The 23,664-nt window shown below is 46.2% G+C and overlaps 1 protein-coding gene across 2 annotated transcripts in view; it reads left to right on the top strand.

Moving 5' to 3' along the window:
* The window catches only part of LOC139267485 (dynein axonemal heavy chain 8-like), a 2,569,686-nt gene that overhangs the window by 875,511 nt on the left and 1,670,511 nt on the right, over positions 1-23,664 (top strand). For both annotated transcript variants that reach the window (XM_070885867.1, XM_070885866.1), the window contains one exon: positions 6,072-6,259. In XM_070885867.1, the coding sequence (XP_070741968.1) occupies positions 6,072-6,259 (188 nt within the window). The remainder of the gene's footprint in view (positions 1-6,071; positions 6,260-23,664) is intronic.

Genomic DNA, 23,664 nt, shown 5'->3' with positions numbered 1-23,664 from the left:
ATTCAGATAATAGTCTGTCTCTCTGATTTTACCACCAAAGTGAATAACCTCACATTTATCCACATTATACTTCATCTGCCATGCATTTTCCCACTCACCTAACCTATCCAAGTCACTCTGCAGCCTCATAGCATCCTCCTCGCAGCTCACACTGCCAACTTAGTGTCATCCGCAAATTTGGAGATACTACATTTAATCCCCTCGTCTAAATCATTAATGTACAATGTAAACAGCTGGGGCCCCAGCACACAACCTTGCGGTACCCCACTAGTCACTGCCTGCCATTCTGAAAAGTACCCATTTACTCCTACTCTTTGCTTCCTGTCTGACAACCAGTTCTCAATCCACGTCAGCACACTACCCCAATCCCATGTGCTTTAACTTTGCACATTAATCTCTTGTGTGGGACCTTGTCGAAAGTCTTCTGAAAGTTCAAATATACCACATCAACTGGTTCTCCCTTGTCCACTTTACTGGAAACATCCTCAAAAAATTCCAGAAGATTTGTCAAGCATGATTTCCCTTTCACAAATCCATGCTGACTTGGACCTATCATGTCACCATTTTCCAAATGCACTGCTATGACATCCTTAATAATTGATTCCATCATTTTACCCACTACTGAAGTCAGGCTGACCGGTCTATAATTCCCTGTTTTCTCTCTCCCTCCTTTTTTAAAAAGTGGGGTTACATTGGCTACTCTCCACTCGATAGGAACTGATCCAGAGTCAATGGAATGTTGGAAAATGACTGTTAATGCATCCACTATTTCCAAGGCCACCTCCTTAAGTACTCTGGGATGCAGTCCATCAGGCCCTGGGGATTTATCGGCCTTCAATCCCATCAATTTCTCCAACACAATTTCCCGACTAATAAAGATTTCCCTCAGTTCCTCCTCCTTACTAGACCCTCTGACCCCTTTTATATCCGGAAGGTTGTTGGTGTCCTCCTTCGTGAATACCGAACCAAAGTACTTGTTCAATTGGTCTGCCATTTCTTTGTTCCCCGTTATGACTTCCCCTGATTCTGACTGCAGGGGACCTACGTTTGTCTTTACTAACATTTTTCTCTTTAGATACCTATAGAAACTTTTGCAATCCACCTTAATGTTCCCTGCAAGCTTCTTCTCGTACTCCATTTTCCCTGCCCTAATCAAACCCTTTGTCCTCCTCTGCTGAGTTCTAAATTTCTCCCAGTCCCCGGGTTCGCTGCTGTTTCTGGCCAATTTGTATGCCACTTCCTTGGCTTTAATACTATCCCTGATTTCCCTTGATAGCCACGGTTGAGCCACCTTCCCTTTTTTATTTTTACGCCAGACAGGAATGTACAATTGTTGTAGTTCATCCATGTGGTCTCGAAATGTCTGCCATTGCCCATCCACAGTCAACCCCTTAAGTATAATTCGCCAATCTATCCTAGTGGTGAACAGTTGTTTTTCGGAATGAAGGAAGGTATAGAGTGTTGTTCAGTAGGGGTTGGTACTAGAACCACTGCTTTTCTTGATAAATATTAATGGCTTGGACTTGGGTGTACAGGGCACAATTTCAAAATTTGCAGATGACACAAAACTTGGAGTGAGTAAGATAGTGATAGACCTCAAGAAGACATAGATAGGTTGGTTGAATGGGTGGATACATGGCAGATGAAATTTAACACAGAAAAGAGCAAAGTGATACATTTTGGTAGGATGAACAAGGATAGGCAATGTAATCCAAAAAGGTACAATTCTAAAGGGTGTCCATGAACAGAGAGATCTGGGGATATATGCGCAGAAATTATTGAAAATGGCAGGGCAGATTGAGAAAGTGGTTCAAAAAACATACGGGATCTTGGGCTTCATAAATAGAGGCAGAAAGTACAAAAGCAAGGAAGTTATGGTGAACCTTTACAAAGCACTGATTCGGCCTCAACTGTATTATTGTGTCCATTTCTGGGCACCGCACTTTTGGAAGGATGTGAATGCCTTAGAGAGGGTGCAGAAAAGATGGTTCCAGAGATGACGGACTTCAGTTACTTGGATAGTTACTGGTAAAGCTGGGGTTGTTCTCCTTAGAGTAGAGAAGGTTGAGAGGAGATTTGATAGAGATGTTCAAAATCATGAGGGGTCCAGACAGTAGATAGAGAGAAACTGGCGCCATTGGCGGAAGGGTCAAGAACCAGAGGACATAGATTTAAGGTGATTGGCAGAAGAACCAAAGGCGATATGAGTAAAACTTTTTTATGGTACGAGTGGTTCGAATCTGGAACGCACTGCCTGAAAGGGTGGAAGCGATTCAATTGTGGCTTTCAAAAGTAAATTGGATAAGTACTTGAAGGAAAAAAATGTGCAGGGCTACGGGAAAAGGGCGGAGGAGTGGGACTAGCTGAAATGCTCTTGCACCGAATGGCTTCCTTCTGTGCTGTAACCATTCTATGACCTGGATTTTGCTGGCGCTCAGAGGGTGGGTTCGGATGTGTATCCACTGTCAAAATTAATAAGATTAACAGTGGGGCGGGATACGGCTCTAAACCCATCTCTGTGTCAGTTTCCCAAGTGGCAGGTCTGTTTGTGCTTTACAGACCTGCCACTAAGTGGTGGTTGAGCCAATTGAAGTAATTAAGAGTGTGTTTAAAGGTGCTTAAACAGTATTTTACCATCTACTTACCATTTTTCGAGCTTTTTGACGAGTTTGTCGGCGCTTGGGGATCACGTCAGGTAAATAGGTCAGGTTTTCAATGACTCTCCATTGCTCTCAATAAGTGACAGCTGCAAAAGTGGTATAAAAGCTAACATTTCACAGATGTTCACTTTCCAATGTTAGAAGCTGGAGCCTTCAGGATTTGGAATATACTTTTGAGCTTTAGGAAGGTTGGAAGTGTTTTAATAAACTCTCTATTCACTGTCACCTCGTTGTAGCAACCTCACCATTGACAGATCGCTTCTGTCATCTTAACTTCAGTTGCCATCTATTCCAGTAGCATCAGTGCCCATGAAAAAAAACTCACCTTGGTCCTCAGAATCCCACCATGATCAACCCCAACACTAAAATCACCAAGCACACCATCATCATCAGGCACACCAGCAGCATCAACAAAAACACCAACCTACCGTGCAACCACCTGATGCTGCACAGGACACATAGCACCAGTGCTTTACCACATTGCTGCCTGAGAGGCCAGGGATGGCCTTGCCATGGACAGATTTACTTCAGTTGATGCTGTACACTCTGGCTGCCAGTGGCACATGATACGTCAGGTTGGCACCACCACACGCCAGCACCATAAACCATCCCTGCAATTCCCAACCCATTCCTTTCACATTCATCACCATTGTGAGGGGTGCCCTTATGTCTCACTATTCACTACAACTCACTAAGCCACTTCCAAAGGTGCACACAAATCTGTCAAGAAGGCAGTGTTCAAAATAAAGATTTCAATGTTTGACAACACATTATCAAAAACTCTAATGAACATGAGCTAAAAGAACAAATGCCTACCCTTGTGTGTTGTTAGTTGGTATGATTGGACAAGGATGAAGTGAATGTGAGGGGTGGCTAGTGAGATGGGGATGTGATAATGTCGATAGAAAGAGAGAGAGAGGGATGGGTGGAGGTGTAAGGTAAGTTGGTGTGAGTAAGGATGTGCAGGTGTAGGGAAGGCAGAGTGATGGGGATGTGATGAGTGGCACAGCAGGATGAGATCCAGTGTGGCTTTGCAGTAACATTTCATGATCGACTGAGATTATTGAAAGGTTTGCGCCACTGCTGCCAGGTACTCCTGATGACATCCCTGCTTGTGTCCTCTTGTGCAATGTGCAACCAGGCTACATTGGTGTCCTGGGGAGATCTCTTCCACTCACTGAAAGGGAAGAGAACCTCCCTGCGTGCTTTGACTACCTCCATAATTATATAGGGGGTGTTTGGGAGAGCCTGGGAGAAGCCGTGCACCTTTGTGCAGTGCTTGTCAGTGTTTTCAGCACCTCAATGCTGCAGAACAGTGACAGCACGACTGTCAAAATGAATGTAGGCATGGTCCCTTTAAGGAAAACGCCTGATGAGGCATCAGCAAATGATCAGACCCGCTTCCTTTTAATTGGCAGGGAAGCAGGGCGGGCTTAACAAGCCCAATCAGGGCAAAATCACTTCAACAGAGCACGATGAAACCGGGACTGGGTCCGCAGTCCACCACCTACCTCGGCCACACTTAGCCCGCCTCGGTTGGCAAAATTATGGCCTATGATTCTATGGGCCCAAATTTGATGAAGCCCATCCAAGTGCCGCCAAAAGGACCGCTGATGGCCGCCGAGGTACCTGGGCAGGGTTTTCATGAACAAGGTCTCTCGAAGGTCATTGGGCGGCAAATGAGGGACTTATGCCACCAATCTGGGCAGCAGCTGGCGGGAGCTCCCAATGTCGGCGGCAAAGGCCCCCAAGTGCCGCCGAGGATGGAGTCGGGCCCACGGAGGGTTGAAGATCAGCAAAGAAAAAGAATCAAAAAAATAAAAAACATCGGAACACCTTCAGGGGACCCCATACAGGTAAGTCCCTGTATATAAAAAAATAAATAAATGTTTACTCCCCTTATTTTTCAGCTATTCATACCTACCGTCGGGGACAGACCAGCCTCCTCGCAGCGGTCCACCCCTGTTCTGGCACCAACTCCCGCCGCACCAATCCGGCATCTCACCGGGTGGGAGTCCATTTACGCCACTCAGTTGTCTGCTGATGTCAGCAGGCAGTTAATGGCGGCTCTCCCCATCCTCCTGCTCCAGACCAGATCGAAACTCCTCTCCCCTCCCGCCCGCTCCAGACCAGATCGAAAGTGACACTGGGCAGAACCCGAGGAGGAATGTCGGAGGCAGTGGGCGGAAGGTGAGTGCATCAATTTCGGGCTCATAGATTCTATGATTCTAAGCTGAGGCCTCAACGAAAATTGCCTGCCTGTATTATTAACTAAAGAGTGGCACATGATATGGTGGATTAAATAATAGAAATATAAAATATAGGTGTGTGAATGACAAGAATAAGCATTTTGGAGGTGCATTTGAGCTTCTTACAAGTGTTTGACAGAACTGACACTTTTTGTAGAGTTTATTCGGGAGCCTAAATAAATGTTAAAGATAGAACTTGAGGTGTGCGAGTCAGCCAAATGTTTCCGGCAGACTGAGAATGGCCCAGAAATATCGGTTTCTCCTTCCCGCGGGCATTCAACTGGATTCTAGAAAAAAGAAGCGCACCCACCTGAAGCTGCTGCGTCACGCGAGAGCTCGGTCCAAAGGCCTCTCCTGACTGCGCGTCACAGCGCGTGCACGTTGGGACATGTGCAGGCCTGGAGCTGGAGTCACATGGCTCTGGGCAGCCAATCAGATATAGTATTTTATCATTCATAGTAATAGGAGTTTTGTAAGTCCAAAACTCCTATTACTATGAATGAGAAACATCCCCAAACACCCAAATACTCCATAAAACATTTTAAAAAACACCTCACATAATTACACTATAGAAATTAAAGTTAATATAAAAGGTTTTCAAAAAAAATATTTGCCGATTTTAAAAAAAGTTTGAATTATGGTTTAAAATAAAATTACCTGTGTGGGCAGGGTTTTTAACATAAATATGTATTTTTAAACTTTATTTTAACATGTTTTTGATATGTATTTAAACTCTTCTGCTGGTAAAAGTAGGCTATGTGTCTGCTTTTACCAGGCACAAAAGTTTTAAGGACATTCGCAAGGCAAGAGATGGGCAAATAGCGCAATCTGTGCTGTGGGAATGTCCTCACTCCCAAGATGTGGGAGATCTGTCGAGCCAGAAACTTGACAGATCGGAAAAGACGGTTTTCAGAAATTCCGTATGGACCCGGGGAGGCCGGGATTTCTGGGCCATTATGTTGAAATCTAACGATGGTTATTTGGAAGTAGTTTATATTTATATGTTCATGGTTAAAGAGGGAACTTTTTATAACAGTCCAATTGCTGATAAATCTATTCTTTCAGCAGAGTCAATTTAACCAAGTAGAAAGTTATTATAACAATGCATTGCCGCTTTGAGTTACATATATATCTGAATATTATAAACTTAATTTTTATACAGTGCTGCAATCAACTCTTTTGATACGTGATACAGATACTGGGAAAATGTATTCAAACTTTGATCATAGAATTGCTGAGATTCTTCGAGAGACTAAATGTATGTTAAAGATGGAGCTGGAGGTGCCAGAGATAGCCAAACGTTTGCTAAAGATCGAGAATATGTTGATAACTAACTGTAATTGTTTGGAGGTAGGTTGTGTTTATGTACTTATGAGATTTGATGCAGGATCTGCATTGCAATTTCTACTTATATTGTAGTATGTCCTACAACATTATGCCATTAGAGTGAACAAGGCACAACTGTATTACAAACTTACTAATTTCGTTACTGTCATGTATTCAACTATCATTGTAACCCATGTATAAGCTGACCTCAGTTGTACACCTTGAGAACATTGACCACAAGGGGCGAACTTGTGGGAGACATTCCCAACCTGGACTTTCAGGTATAAAAGGGGCAGCTCCACCCACCTTCATCACTTGAGGTCTTGGTAATAAAGGTAACTGGTCACAGAGTGACCTTCTCTCAAGTATAGAAACATAGAAACATAGAAAATAGGTGCAGGAGTAGGCCATTCGGCCCTTTGAGCCTGCACCGCCTTTCAATGGGTTCATGGATGAACATGCAACTTCAGTACACCATTCCTGCTTTCTCGCCATACCCCTTGATCCCCCTAGTAGTAGGGACGACATCTAACTTCTTTTTGAATATATTTAGTGAATTGGCCTCAACAACTTTCTGTGGTAGAGAATTCCACAGGTTCACCACTCTCTGGGTGAAGAAGTTTCTCCTCATCACAGTCCTAAATGTCTTACCCCTTATCCTTAGACTGTGACCCCTGGTTCTGGACTTCCCCAACATTGGGAACATTCTTTCTGCATCTAACCTGTCGAAACTCGTCAGAATTTTAAACGTTTCTATGAGGTCCCCTCTCATTCTTCTGTACTCCAGTGAATACAAGCCCAGTTGATCCAGTTTTTCTTGATACGTCAGTCCCGCCATCCCAGGAATCAGTCTGGTGAACCTTCGCTGCACTCCTTCAATAGCAAGAACGTCCTTCCTCAAGTTAGGAGACCAAAACTGTACACAATACTCCAGGTGTGGCCTCACCAAGGCCCTGTATAACTGTAGTAACACATCCCTGCCCCTGTACTCAAATCCCCTCGCTATGAAGGCCAACATGCCATTTGCTTTCTGCTGTAACCACCTGCTGTACCTGCATGCCAACCTTCAATGACTGATGTACCATGACACCCAGGTCTCGTTGCACCTCCCCTTTTCCTAATCTGTCACCATTCAGATAATAGTCTGTCTCTCTGTTTTTACCACCAAAGTGGATAACCTCACATTTATCCACATTATACTTCATCTGCCATGCATTTGCCCACTCACCTAACCGATCCAAGTCACTCTGTAGCCTCATAGCATCCTCCTAGCAGCTCACATTGCCACCCAACTTAGTGTCATCCGCAAATTTGGAGATACTACATTTAATCCCCTCGTCTAAATCATGAATGTACAATGTAAACAGCTGGGGCCCCAGCACACAACCTTGCGGTACCCCACTAGTCACTGCCTGCCATTCTGAAAAGTACCCATTTACTCCTACTCTTTGCTTCCTGTCTGCCAACCAGTTCTCAATCTACGCCAGCACACGACCCCCAATCCCATGTGCTTTAACTTTGCACGTTAATCTCTTGTGTGGGACCTTGTCGAAAGCCTTCTGAAAGTCCAAATACACCACATCAACTGGTTTCCCCTTGTCCACTCTACTGGAAACATCCTCAAAAAATTCCAGAAGATTTGTCAAGCATGATTTCCCTTTCACAAATTCATGCTGACTTGGACCTATCATGTCACCTCTTTCCAAATGCGCTGCTATGACATCCTTAATAATTGATTCCATCATTTTACCCATGACTGATGTCAGGCTGACCGGTCGAAAATTTCCTGTTTTCTCTCTCCCTCCTTTTTTAAAAAGTGGGGTTACATTGGCTACTCTCCAATCCATAGGAACTGATCCAGAGTCTATGGAATGTTGGAAAATGACTGTCAATGCATCCGCTATTTCCAAAGCAACCTCCTTAAGTACTCTGGAATGCAGACCATCAGGCCCCGGGGATTTATCGGCCTTCAATCCCATCAATTTCCCCACACAATTTCCTGACTAATAAGGATTTCGCTCAGTTCCTCCTTCTTACTAGTCCCTCTGATCCTTTTATATCCGGAAGGTTGTTTGTGTCCTCCTTAGTGAATACCGATCCAAAGTACTTGTTCAATTGGTCTGCCATTTCTTTGTTGCCAGTTATGACTTCCCCTGATTCTGACTGCAGGGGACCTACGTTTGTCTTTACTAAACTTTTTCTCTTTACATATCTATACAAGCTTTTGCAGTCCATTTTAATGTTCCCTGCAAGCTTCCTCTCGTACTCTATTTTCCCTGCCCTAATCAAACCCTTTGTCCTCCTTTGCTGAGTTCTAAATTTCTCCCAGGCCCCGGGTTCGCCGCTATTTCTGGCCAATTTGTATGCCACTTCCTTGGCTTTAATACTATCCCTGATTTCCCTTGATAGCCACGGTTGAGCCACCTTCCCTTTTTTATGTTTACGCCAGACAGGGATGTACAATTGTTGTAGTTCATCCATGCGGTCTCCAAATGTCTGCCATTGCCCATCCACTGTCAACCCCTTAAGTATCATTCGCCAACCTATCCTAGCCGATTCACGCCTCATACTTTCAAAGTTATCCTTCTTTAAGTTCTGGACCATGGTCTCTGAATTAACTGTTTCATTCTCCATCCTAATGTAGAATTCCACCATATTATGGTCACTGTTCCCCAAGGGGCCTCGCACAACGAGATTGGTAATTAATCCTCTCTCATTACACAACACCCAGTCTAAGATGGCCTCCCCCCTAGTTGGTTCCTCTACATATTGGTCTAGAAAACCATCCCTTATGCACTCCAGGAAATCCTCCTCCACCGTATTGCTTCCAGTTTGGTTAGCCCAATCTATATGCATATTAAAGTCACCCATGATAACTGCTGCACCTTTATTGCATGCACCCCTAATTTCCTGTTTGATGCCCTCCCCAACATCACTACTATTGTTTCGAGGTCTGTATACAACACCCACTAGCGTTTCCTGCCCTTTGGTTTTCCATAGTTCCACCCATACCGATTCCACATCATCCAAGCTAATGTCTTTCCTTTCAATTGTATTAATTTCCTCTTTAACCAGCAACGCCACCCCGCCTCCTTTTCTTTTCTGTCTATTCTTCCTAAATGTTGAATACCCTTGGATGTTGAGTTCCCAGCCTTGGTCACCCTGGAGCCATGTCTCCGTGATGCCAACCACATCGTATCCATTAACTGTTATCTGCACAGTTAATTCGTCCACCTTATTCCGATAACTCCTCGCATTGAGGCACAGAGCCTTCAGGCTTGCGTTTTTAACACACTTAGACCCCTTAGAATTTTGCTGCACAGTGACCCTTTTTGTTTTTTGCCTTGGGTTTCTCTGCCCTCCACGTTTACTCATCTCCTTTGTGTCTTTTGCTTCTGTCTCCATTTTGTTTCCCTCTGTCTCCCTGCATTGGTTCCCATCCCCTGCCATATTAGTTTAACTCCTCCCCAACAGCACTAGCAAACTCTCCTCCTCGGACATTGATTCCAGTACTGCCTAGGTGCAGACTGCCTGGTTTGTACTGGTCCCACCTCCCCCAGAACCGGTTCCAATGCCCCAGGAATTTGAATCCCTCCCTGCTGCACCACTGCTCAAGCCACATATTCATCTAAGCTATCCTGCGATTCCTACTCTGACTAGCACGTGGCACTGGTAGCAATCCCAAGATTACTGCTTTTGAGGTCCTACTTTTTAATTTAGCTCCTAGCTCCCTAAATTCGCCTCGTAGGACCTCATCCCGTTTTTTACCTATATCGTTGGTACCTATATGCACCACGACAACTGGCTGTTCACCCTCCCTTTTCAGAATGTCCTGCACCCGCTCCGAGACATCCTTGACCCTTGCATCAGGGAGGCAACACACCATCCTGGAGTCTCGGTTGCGGCCGCAGAAATGCCTATCTATTCCCCTTACCATTGAATCCCCTATCACTATCGCTCTCCCACTCTTTTTCCTGCCCTCCTGTGCAGCAGAGCCAGCCACGGTGCCATGAACTTGGCTGCTGCTGCTCCCCCCTGATGAGTCATCCCCCTCAACAGTACTCGTGTGCATTTATACTGTATAGTAAGGACATATCATTGGCGACGAGAAACTAGGATTTAAACCACGCGAGCATGGCCACTAGCAGCACAGAAGAGAGGTACTTTGTTGGTGATGATTGGGACGACTTTATTGAGAGACTACAGCAAAGTTTTTGTCACTAAGGAATGGTTGGGACAGGATTCGGCCGACAAACGCAGGGCTCATCTCCTGACGGTTTGTGGATCCAGAACGTACTCCCTGATGAAGGACCTTCTAGCGCTAGAGAAATCGGTGGACAAGACGTTCGAAGAGCTCAGTAAGTTGATTAGGGAACACCTTAAACCAGCGAGCAGCTTGCACATGGCAAGACACCGGTTTTACACGCACCGGCGGCGATAATGGCAAAGCATTCCAGACTTCGTGGCAGACCTCCGGCGACTGGCGAGCCTTTGTAGGTTCCCAGATGCATGCAGAGCGGAGATGCTGCGAGACTTTTTTATTGAGGGCATCGGGCACGCAGTGGTTTTCAGGAAATTGATTGAGACCAAGGACTTGACCTTGGAAGCGGCAGCTCTGATAGCCCAGACATTTATCTCAGGGGAGGAAGAGACAGAATGATGTATGACAAAATTCTTGGCTCAAATGCGGCAAACGACCAGGCAGTCAACATTCTTAACGCGGCATACAGTTCTCCAGGCAGACAAGGGCAATCGTACATGCCCCAGCATGTAGTCGAACCCAAAGGGGGAATTCAACAGAGACAATGGATAGCTGAATGGCGATTCATGAGATCGTAATGGACAATGCGGCCAGTAATGGGGCCATCAACACCTGTTAATGGTGCGCATAAGGATAGTCACAGAGACAGTCAGAGATGATCGACTGGTAATGGACCTTTTGTTTCCAACAATGGGGCCTCCAGCTCATGCTGGAGGTGTGGAGGCAAACACCCAGCCAGAGCTTGCAGGTATCAGCAATATACCTGCAGAAACTGCGACGTCAGCGGTCACTTGGCGCGTATGTGCAGGAAGCCTGCAGCCAGGTTGATGTACGAGGACGACGGCCCCGATGTAAGCCCTACGAGGCCAAATGAATACTGGGGGGAAATCGCTGGAAGCTGAAGTTCAGTGAGTTCATGTGGAGCACATATACAGTTCATATACCAGGACGCCACCGATAATGATGAAAGTGCTCCTCAATGGCATCCCAGTATTAATGGAGCTAGACACGGGGGCCAGCCAGTCCCTGATGAGTATCAAACAGTTCGAAAGGTTGTGGGTGCCCAAGGCCAGATGGCCAAAATTATTGCCGATTGATGCACAGCTACGGACATATACAAAGGAGATCATTCCGGTGCTCGGCAGCGCCACGGTAGTCGTGACCCACAAAGATTCGGAGGATAGGTGAGACAAATCACAAACCTCTAACGTCCCTTTTGGCTGATAACAAGGCAATAAATGCGAATGCATCGGCCCGCATACAGAGGTGGGCACTTACGTTAGCCGCCTATGACTACACAATTCAGCACAGACCGGGCACTGAAAATTCCGCCGATGCACTCAGCAGGCTCCCACTAGCCACCACTGAGAGGGCAACTGAGCATGATGTGAGATGGTCATGGCTGTTGAAGCTTTCGAAAGTGAAGGCTCACCTGTGACAGCCCGTCAGATTAAAGTCTGGACAAATAAAGACCCGCTGCTATCTTTAGTTAAGAAATGTGTCCTGAATGGGGACTGGGCAGCCACGTACGGGGCATGCCCTGAGGAATTTAAACCGTTTCATAGGCGCAAGGATGAACTCTCGATTCAGGCCGATTGCCTACTGTGGGGAAACCGAGTAGTCATGCTCCAGATGGGCAGAAAGGTATTTATCAGAGAACTTCACAATGAGCACCTGGGCATTGTCATGATGAAGGCAATTGCCAGGTCACACGTTTGGTGGCCAGGGATAGATGCAGACCTGGAACTTTGTGTTTGCAGGTGCAACACGTGTGCTCAGCTGGGCAACGCACCCAGCGAAGCCCCCCTTAGCCCCTGGTCCTGGCCCGCCAAGCCATGGTCATGCATCCATGTGGACTACGCAGGTCCTTTCATGGGAAAATGTTTTTGGTTGTAGTAGATGCCTACTCCAAATGGATTGAGTGTGCCAATTTAAATTCAAGCACATCCTCTACCACGGTAAAAAGTCTACGGGCAATGTTCGCCGCCCATGGTCTACCGGATGTCTTGGTCAGCAACAATGGCCCGTACTTCACAAGCACTGAATTCCAGGACTTCATGGCAGGCAATGGAATCAACCATGTCAGAACGGCACCGTTCAAGCCGGCCTCAAACGGCCAGGCAGAATGAGCAGTGCAGATAATCAAACAGGGGATGCTCAGAATCCAAGGGGGTTCCCTACAAAGCCGCTTATCACGCCTCCTGTTGGCCAATAGATCCCAACCACACTCGCTCACAGGGGTTCCACCCACAGAGCTGCTAATGAAAAGGATGCTCAAAACCAGGTTATCCCTTATACACCCTACTATGAAAGAAATCGTTGAGAGCAGACGTCAGTCACAATGTGACTACCATGACAGGAATGCGAGGGCGCGATATATTGATGTCAATGACCCTGTTTTTGTCCTTAATTACAGGGCCCAAATGGCTTGCAGGCACTGTGATTGCCAAAGAGGGGAATAGGGTTTTGGTAGTTAAACTTACCAATGGACAAATCTGCCGCAAACACGTGGCTCAAACTAAAAGGAGGTTCAGCAACCCCATAGAAGAAGCAGAGGAAGAAAACGACATAGAGTTTACTCCACAACAGGTGACCGAACACCGGAACCAAGTGGAGGAGAGCCCAGTCACTGTGGGCAGTCCGGACAGGCCTGAGGCACCGCAAACAGCAGACACTCAGGCCAGCACCCAACAACCGGAGGCCCAACTCAGGCGCTGTACAAGGGAGTGTAAACCACCAGAGAGACTTAACCTGTGATCCCAATAAGACTTTGCGGGGGAGGTGATGTCATGTATTTAACTATCATTGTAACCCATGTATAAGCTGACCTAAGTTGTACACCTTGAGAATATTGACCCCAAGGGGCGAACTTATGGGAGACACTTCTAACCTGGACTTTCAGGTATAAAAGGGAAAGCTCCACCCACCTTCATCACCCTGAGGTCTTGGTAATAAAGATAACTGGTCACAGAGTGACCTTTTCTCAAGTATGGGCCTCTAGTGCATTTATACTGTATAGTAAGGACATATCAGTTACAATTTTAAAAACATCCTGCTGATAAATTCGGCACTCTGTGACCAGTAACCTTTATCAGCCAGCACTGAAGTGATGAAGGTGGGTGGAGCTTCCCCTTTTATACCTGAAAGTCCAGGTTAGGAGTGTCTCCCACAATTCGCCCCTTGTGGTCAATGTTCTCACGGTGTACAACTTAGGTCAGTTTATACATGGGTTGCAATGACAGTTAAATACATGACAGGGTAGACGCCAGTTGTAGCTGTACTGGATCAACTTGGCTAGAGGCGCGGCTAGTTCTGGAGCAGAAGTCTTCATCACATCAGCCGGGATGTTGTCAGAGCCCATAACCTTTGCTGTATCCAGTGCACTCAGCCACTTCCTAATATCACATGGAGTGAATCGAATTGGCTGAAGACTGGCTTCTGTGATGGTGGGGACCTCAGGAGGAGGCCGATATGAATCACCACTCTGTACTTCCGGCTGAAGATGGCTGCAAATGCTTCAACCTTGTCTTTTGCACATGTGTGCTGGGCTCCATCATGATTAAGGATGGGGATATTCTTAGACCCTTCGTCTCCCGTTAGTTGTTTAGAAACATAGAAACTTAGAAAAATAGGTGCAGGAGTAGGCCATTCAGCCCTTCGAGCCTGCACCGCCATTCAATAAGATCATGGCTGATCATTCCTTCAGTACCCGTTTCCTGCTTTGTCTCCATACCCCTTGATTCCCTTAACCGTAAGAGCCATTTCTAACTCCCTCTTGAATATATCCAGTGAACTGGCATCAACAACTCTCTGCAGCAGGGAATTCCACAGGTTAACAACTCTCTGAGTGAAGAAGTTTCTCCTCATTTCAGTCCTAAATGGCCTACCCCTTATCCTAAGACTATGTTTGGATTTCCCCAACATCGGGAACATTCTTCCCGCATCTAACCTGTCCAGTCCCGTCAGAATCTTATATGTTTCTATGAGATCCCCTCTTCCTTCTAAACTCCAGTGAATAAAGGCCGAGTTGATCCAGTCTCTCCTCATATGACAGCCCAGCCATCCCTGGAATCAGTCTGGTGAACCTTCGCTGCATTCCCTCAATAGCAAGAACGTCCTTCCTCAGACTAGGAGACCAAAACTGAACACAATATTCCAGGTGAGGCTTCACTAAGCCCCTGTACAGCTGCATTAAGATTTCCCTGCTTCTATATTCAAATCCCCTAGCTATGAAAGCCAACATACCATTTGCCTTCTTTACCTCCTGCTGTACCTGCGTGCCCACTTTCAGTGATTGATGAATCATGACACCCAGGTCTCGTTGCACCTCCCTTTTCCTAGTCTGCCGCCATTCAGATAATAATCTGCCTTTGTGTTTTTGCCCTCAAAATGGATAACTCACATTTATCCACATTATACTGCATGTGCCATGCATTTGCCCACTCAACGAACTTGTCCAAGTCACCCTGCAGCCTCTTAGCATCCTCCTCACAGCTCACACCGCCACCCAGTTTAGTGTCATCTGCAAACTTGGAGATATTGCACTCTATTCCTTCATCCAAATCGTTAATGTATATTGTAAAGAGCTGGGGTCCCAGCACTGAGCCCTCCACTGGTCACTGCCTGCCATTCTGAAAAGGACCCGTTTATCCCAACTCTCTGCTTCCTGTCTGCCAACTAGTTCCCTATCCACATCTGTATATTACCCCCAATACCATGTGCTTTGATTTTGCACAACAATCTCTTGTGCGGGACCTTGTCAAAAGCCTTCTGAAAGTCGTAATATACCACATCCACTGGCTGTCCCTTGTCCATTCTACTCGTTACATCCTCAAAAAATTCCAGAAGATTCGTCAAGCATGATTTCCCTTTCATAAATCCATGCTGACTTGGACCGATCCTGTCACTGCTTTCCAAATGCGCTGCTATTTCATCTTTAATAAGTGATTCCAACATTTTTCCCAATACTGATGTCAGGCTAACCGGTCTAAAATTACCCGTTTTCTCTCTCCTTCCTTTTTTAAAAAGTGGTGTTACATTAGCTACCCTCTAGTCCATGGGAACTGACCCAAAGTTGATAGACTGTTGGAAAATGATCATCAATGCATCCACTATTTCCAGGGCCACTTCCTTGAGCACTCTGGGATGCAGACCATCAGGCCCAGTGGATTTATCGGCCTTCAATCCCATCAATTTCCCGAACACAATTTCCTGCCTAATAAGGATATCCTTCAGTTCCTCCCTCCCACTAGACCCACTGTCGCCTAGTACCTTCGGAAGGTTATTTGTATCTTCCTTCGTGAAGACAGAACCGAAGTCTGCCATTTCTTTGTTCCCCATTATAATTTTACCTGAATCCGACTGCAAGGGACCGATGTTTCTATTTTCTAATCTTTTTCTCTTCACATATTTATAGAAGCTTTTGCAGTCAGTTTTTATATTCGCTGCAAGCTTCCTCTCGTACGCTATTTCCCCCCACTTAATTAAACCCTTAGTCCTCCTCTGTTGAATTCTAAATTTCTCCCAGTCCTCAGGTTTGTTGCTTTTTCTGGCCAATTTATATGCCTCTTCCTTGGCTTTAACACTATCTTTAATTTCCCTTGTTAGCCATGGTTGAGCCACCTTCCCAGTTTTATTTTTACTCCAGACAGGGATGTACAATTGCTGAAGTTCATCCGTGTGATCTTTAAATGTTTGCCATTGCTTATCCACCGTCAACCCTTATCGTATCGTTTGCCAGTCGATTCTAGTCAATTCACGCCTCATAATGTCGAAGTTACCTTTCCTCAAGATCAGGACCTATTTTCCGAATTAACTTTGTCACTCTCCATCTTAATAAGGAATTCTACCATGTTATGGTCACTTTTCCCCAAGGAGCCTCGCACAACAAGATTGCTAATTAGTCCCTTCTCATTACACATCACCCAGTCAAGGATGGCCAGCTCCCTGGTTGGTTCCTCGACATATTGTTCAAGAAAACCATCCCTAATACACTCCAGGAAATCCTCCTCCACCGCATTGCTACCAGTTAGATTAGCCCAAATCAATGTGTAGATTAAAGTCGCCCATGATTACTGCTGTACCTTTAATGCACACATCTCTTATTTCTTGTTTGATGCTGTCCCCAACCTCACTACTACTATTTGGTGGTCTATACACAACATCCACTAGCATTTTCTGCCCTTTGGAATTCCGCAGCTCCACCCATACCGATTCCACATCATTCAGGCTAATGTCCTTCCTTACAATTGAATTGATTTTATCTTTAACCAGCAACGCCATCATCTTTAACCAGCAACGCCACCCTGTCTCCCTGCATAGGTTCCCATCCCCCTGCCATATTAGTTCAACTCCTCCCCAACAGCACTAGCAAACATTCCCCCTGGGACATTGGTTCCGGTCCTGCCCAGGTGCAGACCGTCCGGTTTTTACTGGTCCCACCTTCCCCAGAACCGGTTCCAATGTCCCAGGAATTTGAATCACTCCCTTCTGCACCACTCCTCAAGCCATGTATTCATCTGAGCTATCCTGCGATTCCTTCTCTGACCAGCACGTGGCACTGGTAGCAATCCTGAGATTACTACTTTTGAGGTCCTACTTTTTAATTTAGCTCCTAGCTCCCTAAATTCGCCTCGTAGGACCTCATCCCGTTTTTTACCTATATCGTTGGTACCTATATGCACCATGACAACTGGCTGTTCACCCTCCCTTTTCAGAATGTCCTGCACCCGCTCCGAGACATCCTTGACCCTTGCATCAGGGAGGCAACATACCATCTTGGAGTCTCGGCTGCGGCCTCAGAAACGCCTATCTATTCCCCTTACAATTGAATCCCCTATCACTATCGCTTTCCCACTCTTTTTCCTGCCCTCCTGTGCAGCAGAGCCAGCCACGGTGCCATGAACGTGGCTGATGCTGCTCCCCCCTGATGAGTCATTCCCCTCAACAGTACTCAAAGCGGTGTATCTGTTTTGCAGGGGGATGACCGCAGGGGATCCCTGCACTACCTTCCTTGCACTGCTCTTCCTGTTAGTCTTCCATTCCCTGTCTGGTTGTGTAGCCTTTACCTGCGCTAAGACCAACTCACTAAACGTGCTATTCACGTCATTCTCAGCATCGTGCATGATCCAGAGTGAATCCACCCGCAGCTCCAGTTCCGCAATGTGGTTCATCAGGAGCTGGAGGCGGACACACTTCCTGCACACGTAATTGCCCACCACCATTCATGACTGGATGTGGTAGTACTGCAGAGCTTTGATCTGATCTGTTTGTGGGATCGCTTAGCTCTGTTTCCACAGGTTAGGGTGCATGTAGTCCTGTGTTGCAGCTTCCCCAGGTTGGTCTTTCATTTTTAGATATGCCTGGTGTTGCTCCTGGCATGCTCTTCGGCATTCCTCATTGAACCAGGATTGGTTCCCTGGCTTGATGGTAATGGTAGAGTGAGGGATATGCCGGGCCATGAGGTTACAGATTGTGGTGAAATACAATTCTGCTGCTGCTGATGGCCAGTTTTCATCTGCTAGATCTGTTCTGAATCTATCCCATTTAGCACGGTGGTAGTGCCACACTATATGATAGAGGGTGTCTGCAGTGTGAAGACAGGATTTAATCTCCACAATGACTGTGCGGTGATCACTGCTACCAACGCTGTCATGGACAGATGTATCTTCGAGAGGTAGATTGGCGAGGATGAGGTCAGGTAGGTTTTACCCTCGTGTTGGTTCTCTCACCACCTGTTGCAAGTTCAGTCTGGCAGCTCTGTCCTTCAGGACTCAGCCAGATCGGTCAGTGATGGTGCTACTGAGCCACTCTTGATGATGGCCATTGAAGGCTTCACCCAGAGTACATTCTGTGCCCTTGCTACCCTCAGTGTTTCTTCAAAAGTTGTGTTCAGCATGGAGGAGTACTGATTCATCAACGGAGAGGGAGCGGTAGATAGTAATAAGCAGAGGTTTCCTTGCCCATGCTTGACCTGAAGCTATGAGACTTCATGGGGTCCAGAGTCAATGTTGAGGACTCCCAGGGCCATTCCCTCCAGGCTCTATACCACGGTGCTGCCACTTTGGATGTGTTTGTCCTGCCGGTGGGACAGGACAGATCCAGGGATGGTGATGGAGGATTCAGAGACATTGGCTGAAAGATATGATTCTGTGAGTATGACTATGTCAGGCTGTTGCTTGACTAGTCTGTGGAACAGCTCTCCCAATTTTGGCACAAGTCCCCAGATGTTGGTGAGAAGGATTTTTCAGGCTCGACTTTGCTGGGTGTACTGTAGTCATGTCCGAAGCCGGTGCCGAACCATTCTATGATTCTATGTTCCTTGTGGCAGTAGGGCTCTTGTTGTAGGCATGCCCTGCAGCTGTGTGTGGGTTCCTGACTGGAGTCAAAAGCCATGTCAGGAGGGGATAACCCTTCTCGCTCAGTAGCCAGCCTGTAACTTGGTGCCCTGGTTGGAATAAAGATGGCACAGAGGATTGGCACAGGATGAAAGAGCCATGACTGCTGCCTGGATAATGGCCACAAACCTGTATGGTGTGCTGCCAGTGGACATTAAGGGAGTGGAGTTCCTTTTGATTGTTAAAGATATCAGGCTGGTTACAGCGAGCTCGCAAGACAATGTGCGTTCAGTCAATGGGGGTAATTGATTGACTGGTGATTGGTCAGTAGTTTTTATTTTTCTTTCTTTATCAGAAAGGAACCTTTCAGCCTTGTTGCCAAATTAAGTTAATCTCAGGGTTAAGTCATGGCAGGACAGCTTGGACACGTGTTATACTCCTCCTGTACAATTGGGAAGTCAGGGACGCTTCCAGTGTCCCTGACAACTACGTGTGCGGGAAGTGCATCTGCCTGCATCTCCTAACGGACCGCATTGCAGCACTGGAGCTACGGGTGGATTCACTCTGGAGCACCCACGATGCTGAGAATGATGTGAATAGCATGTTTAGTGAGTTGGTCTTACCGCAGGAAAAGGGTACATATTCAGATAGGGAATGGGTGACCAACAGGAAGAGCAGTGGAAGGAAGGTAGTGCAGGGGTCCCCTGCAGTCAACCCCCTGTAAAACAGATACACAGCTTTGGGTACTGTTGAGGGGGATGACTTATCAGGGGAGGGCAGCAGCAGCCAAGTCCATGGCACCGTGAGTGGCTCTGCTGCACAGGAGGGCAGGAAAAAGAGTGGGAGAGTGAAAGTGATAGGAGATTCAATTGTAAGGGGAATAGATAGATGTTTCTGCGGCCACAACCGAGACTCCAGGATGGTATATTGCCTCAATGGTGCAAGGGTCAAGGATATGTCGGAGCGGGTGCAGGGTATTCTGAAAAGGGAGGGAGAACAGCCAGTTGTTGTGGCACATATAGGTACCAATGATATAGGTAAAAAAAGGGATGAGGTCATACAAGAAGAATTTTGGGAGCTATGAGCTAAATTAAAAAGTAGGACCTCAAAAGTAGTAATCTCATGATTGCTACCAGTGTCACGCGATAGTCGGAGTAGGAATCACAGGATAGCTCAGTTGAATACATGGCTTGAGGAGTGGTGCAGCAGGGAGGGATTCAAATTCCTGGGACATTGGAACGGTTCTGGGGACAGGTAGGACCAGTACAAACCGAACGGTCTGCACCTGGGCAGGACTGGAACCAATGCCCGAGGGGGAGTGTTTGCTAGTGCTGTTGGGGAGGAGTTAAACTAACATGGCAGGGGGATGGGAACCTATGCAGGGAGACAGAGGGAAGTAGAATGGGGGCAGAAGCAAAAGATAGAAAGAAGAAAAGTACAAGTGGAGGGCAGAGAAACCTAAAGCAAAAAGCAAAAAGGGCCACATTACAGCAAAATTCTAAAAGGGCAAAGTCTATTAGAAAGTCAAGCCTGAAGGCTCTGTGCCTCAATGCGAGGAGTATTCGGAATAAGGTGGACAAATTAACTGCGCAGATAGCAGTTAACGGGTATGATGTAATTGGCATCACGGAGACATGGCTCCAGGGTGACCAAGGCTGGGAACTCAACATCCAGGGGTATTCAACATTTAGGAAGGATAGACAGAAAGAAAAAGGAGGTGGGGTGGCATTGCTGGTTAAAGAGGAAATTAATGCAATAGTAAGAAAGGACATTAGCTTGGATGATGTGGAATCGGTATGGGTGGAGCTGTGGAATACCAAACGGCAAAAAACGTTAGTGGGAGTTGTGTAAAGACATCCAAACAGTAGTAGTGATGTTGGGGAGGACATCAAACAGGAAATTAGGGGTGCATGCAATAAAGATGCAGCAGTTACCATGGGTGACTTTAATATGCATATAGACTGGGCTAACCAAACTGGAAGCAATACGGTGGAGGAGGATTTCCTGGAGTGCATAAGGGATGGTTTTCGAGACCAATATGTCGAGGAACCAACTAGGGGGGAGGCCATCTTAGACTGGGTGTTGTGTAATGAGAGAGGATTAATTAGCAATCTCGTTGTGTGAGGCCCCTTGTGGAAGAGTGACCAAAATATGGTGGAATTCTATATTAGGATGGAGAATGAAACAATTAATTCAGAGACCATGGTCCAGAACTTAAAGAAGGGTAACTTTGAAGGTATGAGGCGTGAATTGGCTAGGATAGACTGGCGAATGATACTTAAGGGGTTGACAGTGGATGGGCAATGGCAGACATTTAGAGACCGCATAGATGAACTGCAACAATTGTACATCCCTGTCTGGCATAAAAATAAAAAAGGGAAAGTGGCTCAACCGTGGCTATCAAGGGAAATCAGGGATTCTATTAAAGCCAAGGAAGTGGCACACAAATTGGCCAGAAAAAGCAGCGAACCCGGGGACTGGGAGAAATTTAGAACTCAGCAGAGGAGGACAAAGGGTTTGATTAGGGCAGGGAAAATAGAGTACGAGAGGAAGCTTGCAGGGGACATTAAGACGGACTGCAGGGAACATTAAGACGTACTGCAAAAGCTTCTATAGATATGTAAAGAGAAAAAGTTTAGTGAAGACAAACATAGGTCCCCTGCAGTCAGAATCAGGGGAAGTCATAACGGGGAACAAAGAAATGGCAGACAAATTGAACAAGTACTTTGGTTCGGTATTCACTAAGGAGGACACAAACAACTGTCCGGATATAAAAGGGGTCAGAAGGTCTAGTAAGAAGGAGGGAAATCAGTATTAGCCAGGAAATTGTGTTGGGAAATTGATGGGATTGAAGACTGATAAATCCCCAGGGCCTGATGGACTGCATCCCAGAGATGGCCTTGGAAATAGCGGATGCATTGACAGTCATTTTCCAACATTCCATAGACTCTGGATCAGTTCCTATGGAGTGGAGGGTAGCCAATGTAACCCCACTTTTTAAAAAAGGAGGGAGAGAGAAAACAGGGAATTATAGACCGGTCAGCCTGACATCGGTAGTGGGTAAAATGATGGAATCAATTATTAAGGATGTCATAGCAGCGCATTTGGAAAGAGGTGACATGATAGGTCCAAGTCAGCATAGATTTGTGAAAGGGAAATCAGGCTTGACAAATCTTCTGGAATTTTTTGAGGATGTTTCCAGTAGAGTGGACAAGGGAGAACCAGTTGATGTGGTATATTTGGACTTTCAGAAGGCTTTCGACAAGGTCCCACACTGGAGATTAATGTGCAAAGTTAAAGCACATGGGATTGGGGGTAGTGTGCTGGCGTAGACTGAGAACTGGTTGGCAGACAGGAAGCAAAGAGTAGGAGTAAATGGGTACATTTCAGAATGGCAGGCAGTGACTTGTGGGGTACCGCAAGGTTCTGTGCTGGGGCCCCAGCTGTTTACATTGTACATTAATGATTTAAACGAGGGGATTAAATGTAGTGTCTCCAAATTTGCGGATGACATTAAATTGGGTGGCAGTGTGAGCTGCGAGGAGGATGCTATGAGGCTGCAGAGATTACTTGGATAGGTTAGGTGAGTGGGCAAATGCATGGCAGATGAAGTATAATGTGGATAAATGTGAGGTTATCCAGTTTGGTGGTAAAAACAGAGAGACAGACTATTAGAAACATAGAAACATAGAAAATAGGTGCAGGAGCAGGCCATTCAGCCCTTCTAGCCTGCACCGCCATTCAATGAGTTCATAGCTGAACATGAAACTTCAGTACCCCCTTATCTGAATGGTGACAGATTAGGAAAAGGGGAGGTGTAACGAGACCTGGGTGTCATGGTACATCAGTCATTGAAGGTTGGCATGCAGGTACAGCAGGTGGTTAAGAAAGCAAATGGCATGTTGGCCTTCATAGCGAGGGGATTTGTGTACAGGGGCAGGGAGGTGTTACTACAGTTGTACAGGGCCTTGGTGAGGCCACACCTGGAGTATTGTGTACAGTTTTGGTCTCCTAACTTGAGGAAGGACATTCTTGCTATTGAGGGAGTGCAGCGAAGGTTCACCAGACTGATTCCCGGGATGGCGGGACTGACATATCAAGAAAGACTGGATCAACTGGGCTTGTATTCACTGGAGTTTAGAAGAATGAGAGGGGATCTCATAGAAACATTTAAAATTCTGACAGGTTTAGACAGGTTAGATGGAGGAAGAATGTTCCCGATATTGGGGAAGTCCTTATTAGATGTAGTCCTTACTACTACGGGGATCAAGGGGTATGGCGAGAAAGCAGAAATGGGGTACTGAAGTTGCATGTTCAGCCATGAACTCATTGAATGGCGGTGCAGGCTCAAAGGGCCGAATGGCCTACTCCTGCACCGATTTTCTATGTTTTTATGTTTATAAAACGCTAGTGGGAGTTGTGTACAGACCACCAAACAGTAGTAGTAAGGTTGGGGACAGCATCAAACAAGAAATTAGGGATGCATGCAATAAAGTTTGGGTGACTTTAATCTACATATTAATTGGGCTAACCAAACTGGTAGCAATGTGGTGGAGGAGGATTTCCTGGAGTTTTCCTGGAATTAGGGATGGTTTTCTTGAACAATATGTTGAGGAACCAACCAGGGAGCTGGCCATCCTAGACTGGGTGATGTGTAATGAGAAAGGACTAAGTAGCAATCTTGTTGTGCGATACCCCTTGGGGATGAGTGACCATAACATGGTAGAATTCTTTTTTAGGATGAAGAGCGACACAGTTAATTCAGAAACTAGGGTCCTGAACTTAAGGAAAAGTAACTTCGATGATTTGAGGCGTGAATTGGCTAGAATAGA

This window comes from Pristiophorus japonicus, chromosome 7 (assembly GCF_044704955.1).
Source record: "Pristiophorus japonicus isolate sPriJap1 chromosome 7, sPriJap1.hap1, whole genome shotgun sequence".
Taxonomy (NCBI): Eukaryota; Metazoa; Chordata; class Chondrichthyes; family Pristiophoridae; genus Pristiophorus; species Pristiophorus japonicus.
The sequence above is the reverse complement of the archived record's forward strand: the minus strand, read 5'-3'. Positions and strand labels throughout refer to the sequence as shown.